Source organism: Solanum tuberosum, unplaced genomic scaffold (genome assembly GCF_000226075.1).
Source record: "Solanum tuberosum cultivar DM 1-3 516 R44 unplaced genomic scaffold, SolTub_3.0 scf00152, whole genome shotgun sequence".
NCBI classification, from domain to species: domain Eukaryota; kingdom Viridiplantae; phylum Streptophyta; class Magnoliopsida; order Solanales; family Solanaceae; genus Solanum; species Solanum tuberosum.
Window position 1 is genome coordinate 376,969 of NW_006239078.1, and position 5,829 is coordinate 382,797.

Genomic DNA, 5,829 nt, shown 5'->3' on the forward strand with positions numbered 1-5,829 from the left:
TATTCCTTTTAGGACAGAACAAAAAAAAAGTGTTGTTATGAAGTGAAATCACTATATAAAAAATGATCTTTAGCGATAATTAATTAACGATAGCATAGTTTAATTGCCGCTAAATATATACTTTTAGTGGCAATTAACACTCTTTGTAAATGTCCCTAAAGCCTATAACAACATTGGATTCAATGACAATGAACTACTGCCGGTAAAGACTTTAGCACTCTTTGTTGCTGCTAAAAATTATTTTTATTGTACTGAATCGTCGAATTATATTCTATTTCTTGTCATAATTAATTGCATGCATGAACTATATATATATAAATATGTAAGACAATAAATCCATATGTTTAAGAAAATTAAAATAGCAATTAATTAAAAACTTTATATTACCTTTAGTCTCATCAACTGCTAGAGCTGAAACAAGAAAAAGTGAAGCACATAAAAGTGCTAGCAGAATAATTATGCTATTATTGATCTTCATATTTTCTTTCACTATCCAACAAAGAAAGATTTTTGAGAGTACAATGGAATGATTTTCAACTAAGCCTTAACCTTCATTTATACCCAAAAAATCCCACTACTAGACATAAAATCTTATGTGGTCTTGGTGGTGATGATTTAATTTTGACTCTAAATATTACTCCGGATCGTTTCATTTTATGTGTCTTACTTTGATATATGAATATGAAATTTAAGAAAGTAAAGTAATTATATGTTTTAAATTTTATAATTTTAAATTAAAGTCATGCATAATATATTAAAATGTCCTTAAATTTTATCATCTTTAATATACCACGTAAGATATCAGAAATAGCGAGTTTCTGCATATAAGAAGTTATAAAAGCAAATATATCGATTAATTAACTAAAAGAGAAAGTAAGACACACTATTTAAAAGGTGATAATTTTCAATGGATAACCTATCAGAATTTAGCTTATCGATAACATTTTTGATGGATTACTCATCCATTATTCTTTATTCACTAGTTAAATTTAATTTTAATAAAAGAACTTTTTAATAGTGACACATAAATTAAAACGAAAGAAAGGATAAATTTGGAAATAATTTTCTTTTAGTGGATGATGAACATGATTATGGGAAACAAGTAAGCTACGTGGTGCATTTGATGTTTTACACATGGAATTTGAGATGATATTTGCTTACAAAGATATATTTTGTCAATATCTTCGTATAGTCAATTTTGGTGTCGATGTTGGAAATTTTCTAAAATCATTTTCAACATATTGAAGTAAGCATTATTGAAGCGGCGAAGTTAGAATTTTAACAAAATTGACTCACAAAATATATGAGATAATATTATATTTGAAATTGTTAGAAATATATATGAATAAATCAACTGCAAAAGAATATGAGGTGATGTTATACTTGAAAATTAAATTTGTGACTCGAAATATAATGGAGGGGTTTAATTATCAGGAGTTCAGTTCACCAACAATCATTTTAGGACCCAATATATATATATTATTTTATTTTTATTTTTCTTTTAATTCATGTGACCCTTTTTTAATAGTGCAAATGCATAACTATTTATTTATAAAATAAATAGGTTTTTCAAACATAATGTTTAGTTGATCACTTTTTATTTTGTAGAGTGCTTAAGAAATTATAAATAAAAAGATAATTTTATTAATACACCCCTTAAAAAACTTCTTAGAAATTATACAAATAAATGTGAATACTTTTTAAAAAAAATAAAAAATAAAGTTTAGGATTAAGCTATGTGGTGCATTTGAAGGCTTTACACGTAAAATATGAGAATGATAATGCTTACAAGGAAACATTTTGTCAATATCTTCATATAGTCAATCTTGACGTCGATCATATTAGGTCTCATTTTCAACTTATTGAAGTAAGCGAACGAAGTGACAAAGTCAGAAATTTTATCAAATCGACTCTATATACTTCAAATTTAAATTTAGCTTGTGACAAATAAAATATAATGAAGGGTTTTTAGAAAGGGAGAAGATCAAATATACTCCTACACTATCAAAAATAGTTTAAATAGATTCATCATCGTTATATTTTTCGTTCAAACATGTCCTCCCCGTTATACTCTCAATTCAAATATGTCCCCTCCTATTATACTTTAACATAAAATTGTCCTTAATAATTTACTCCTAAGTCTACGGTTGTATTGCTGATTTTTTACGGTGATTAGATGATTTATCCACGCTTGTGAGAGTAATCTATTAAGCATATGTTTTTAAAAAATGGTTGAATTTCTTAATATGAGCCTAATTAATCATTAGTTCATACTAATTTATTGTAAAGCTGCATTCTTGACTGAAAATCCATATTATGAGTTAAATAGGTGTGTTTTAGGAAATCGGATATTTAAAATTGGGGTAGGTCATTTGATTTAGAGCTTGTCACATATTTTTTTTTATCAAATTAAGGACAATTTTATATCAAAATATAATAAGAGGGGTATATTTAAACTGAAAGTGAACGAGATAGACAAAAATAGATTTTGAATTTGAAAAGAAACTCTCATATTAATACAAGAGTGACGGTCAGACTTTCACTAAATATATTCAAATGACATTTCTTTGATTGTTAATAAAACCAGGTTGTTTGACGAGAATTTTAAAAATAACAATATGATTAAAAAAAATTATAACTAGTCTAGAGAGATTCAAATAAAAAATTTCATTCTAGAAAAGTTTAAAGATCTCTCTTGCAGAATTATAATCAAAGAAAGTATTCAGACAAAATAAATTGTTGATGAAACTATATTATAGAGTAAATTTTGAGTCCGGAGAATATAAAACATAGATATATGTTTTATTGCATATTTACTACACTATATTTTATTAACACATATAGTGTAGTAAATATATGTGTTACTACACTATTTGAGATTTGGCTCAAATACTAGTTTTTTCTCGTATTTGAGAATTTTGGTTATTTGTCAAAAATATTTGACAAATAATGACAAATTATATGGACAAACACTATTTGAAATTTGTAAAGAAAATTTAGAATCCGAAGAATATATAACACAGATATGTTTTATTTGCATATTTACTACATCATAATTTTTATTTAACTCATAGAACAACATTAGGCTAGCGCTAGCTAGCTAGCTAGAACGTAACACAACCTAATTAAACATTAAAATAAAGACAATTTGTTGGTGCACTAAGCTCCTGTTATTTATTATGAACGTTGCAGTAGGTCGTTGTACGTTGTGCATTTAAGGGCGATTGACATCATTTTGCATGTAAGTTGAATATTCTTGAGCAGTTCTACAACATTGTTTGCACCCTCCTCCTCGATAATATCCACCGCAACATCCGTGTCGGCAATAATTGCCACCGCCTCCGTGACCACCACCACCTCCATGACCACCACCTCCATGACAGTCGCGTCCGTGGCAGCCGCCTCCCCCGTCCCAACCATGGCCTTGTGTTGCATCATTTACTTGTCCTTCATTTGTTGCTACATACAACATATAGTATTTCTCATTAGTGCATGGAACTATTAGTATCTCTTGATTACGTTGTCATATGACGATATTTGGCTGAGTACTGAATTTTTTATAAAAATATATTATATTTGTCAAAAAAGTACATTCTTAGTTGTGGCCTCAAATATGTCACGCTGTTTCTATAGTTAGTTGAGTGCATGCATAGGTGGAGGTAGAGTAAAAGATACGAATTCAATAAAGTTCAATAGCTTAATTTGTCTAATTTTGTATGACTTATATATATAGTATATTAATTCAGATTCTAATAACTCAAAAAGATTAAAATCTAGAAATCTTGAATTTGTCTCTATCTTTAAGATGGACAAACATATTATTAAAGGTGAAAATAAAAAGTAACTAGCTATATATGTTTATGGAAGCCAATAGATCCATATATTTAAGAACAATATAAATACTAGTAATGTTTAGTTTTGTAAGGTAAGAAACAACTAAGTAAATATTAAATTCAAGTCTAACATAGTTCGTCAGAATTGTATAATTTTCTGAGAGTTATATTTATAAAACCTTTAAAAAAATATATAAAATTTAAATGATAACCTAAAAAAGAGATATTTGCGTAAATCGACCTTTACCTTTAGTCTCATCAACTGCTAGAGCTGAAGCAAGAAAAAGAAAAGCACTTAAAAGTGCTAGCAAAATAATTAGGCTATTATTGATCTTCATATTTTCTTTCACTATATATTCTAACAAAGAAATATTTTTGAGAGTGGAATGAAATTGGCTTTCAATTTAGCCTCAATTTATACTCAAAACATCTCACTACAAGACATAAAATCTTATGTATTTCTTCGTGAGGATATGGCTCTAAAACTCTATTCTCGACGTTTCATTTTATCTGTCTTATTTTGATTCAACACAAAATTGTAAGAAAGTAAAAAATAAAATTGTGATTTTAAATAAAAATATGTAATATATATTAAAATGTCTTTAAATTTTATGTTCAGATCTTAAATGTGTCATATATGACATAGAAATAATTAACGAGTTTCTGAATATAGAAAGTTACATTTTCTATAGGAATGCACTATTTCCCTCAAAATTTGACTTGCCAATAAGGAATTTTCAACTGATTTTAATCACACTTAGACAAGATCGATATTTTTTTTTTTTTTACTTTCGACATAAATTCCACTAGAATTTGTCTTGCTAGTAACATTTTCAATGGACTAGAATTTGTCTTGCTAGTAACATTTTCAATGGATTACTATCGAGTCAAATTTTAATAAAATATATTTAAAATTTTGATAGTGCAGTGGTAGGACTGTTTCACTATTAACTAGAAGTCTCGAATTCGAACTCTGGATATGAAGAAAATCATGTTGGGAGCGTCACCCAGAATGGACCCAGAGAGTGCAATTCAAATTTAGTCGGAGCTTCAATTTCAAACTCTAGACACGGCCGGATGAAAAACAAAAAAAAACACATAAATTAAAACGGAAGAATGTATAAATTTAGAAACTTTTATCCATTGGATGACGAACTGATTATGGAACTTGGAAGAAGAAAAGGAAAACAAGTAAGCTTAGGCTTAAGCTATACGTGGTGCATTTCGAGGCCTTGCACGTGTAATATTGGTGCCGATATTCTTGGATTTTTTGACTCATCATTGTCTACCGTAATCGCAAAAATGACGAAGTCAGAAATTTTAACAAAATCGACTCCAAAGAAATATGAAATGATGTAATATTTGAAATTTGAATTAGTAACATAATATATAACGTAAGAAATAATTAAAGCCATCTTTTTTATTAGGTGGAAAGTGCACCGATAGTCATTATTAAGACTCCAGTATAAAGAATAGTTGAAATTTTCTAAAAAGAAAAATCATTTTGCTTTGCTCTGCCTTTGGGCCCGAGAGCGAGGTTCAATGATCTCAGAAACTAATCTGAATATCATCGTCAATCTAAGATTAGCTAAACTTTAAATAATTATAAAAAATTAGTAACAATATATTTTAAATAAGAGTGCTTAGTTTTAATCTTTTTGCTCTACTTTGGAGGATGAGATGGAGAGGGCACCTAGATTTGAATGACGATGATATTCAGACTAATTTCTGCACACCTTAATTACCTCCCACTAGTGTAGGTGTGAAATAGCCCTTTCTACCAAAGCTTAGGCAAATTTGAAAACACCACCCTAGTATTTTTTGTTTCAATATAGAATTTTGAATCTGAATCCAGTGTTTCTCCTCCGACTAGGCTACCCTTTTGGGTAGATACATAGATTTAAGACTAAGTTCTACCATATACTTCCAATTCTCTATCTTTCAATTATTTGTTCTCTGCAATAATAAAGGAAAGGAAAGACTGATACATTTAAAG

At 28.4% G+C, this 5,829-nt stretch overlaps 1 protein-coding gene across 1 annotated transcript; it reads right to left on the reverse strand.

Moving 5' to 3' along the window:
* Nucleotides 1-3,164: 3,164 nt before the first annotated feature.
* Nucleotides 3,165-4,171, reverse strand: LOC102578798 (glycine-rich cell wall structural protein-like). Its single transcript, XM_006353117.1, has 2 exons — nt 4,081-4,171; nt 3,165-3,459 (listed from the first exon to the last, which is right to left on the reverse strand). Exons 1-2 carry the CDS (start codon nt 4,169-4,171, stop codon nt 3,215-3,217), a joined length of 336 nt encoding a protein of 111 aa, XP_006353179.1. The 3' UTR covers nt 3,165-3,214.
* Nucleotides 4,172-5,829: the final 1,658 nt, after the last annotated feature.

Excerpts from the sequence above, each read along its gene's own strand:
- LOC102578798 (XM_006353117.1), bottom strand. The coding sequence starts at position 4,171 with ATGAAGATCAATAATAGCCTAATTATTTTGCTAGCACTTTTAAGTGCT. Across the intron at positions 3,460-4,080 it reads AGCAGTTGATGAGACTAAAG|CAACAAATGAAGGACAAGTA; the intron begins GTAAAGGTCGAT and ends TGTTGTATGTAG.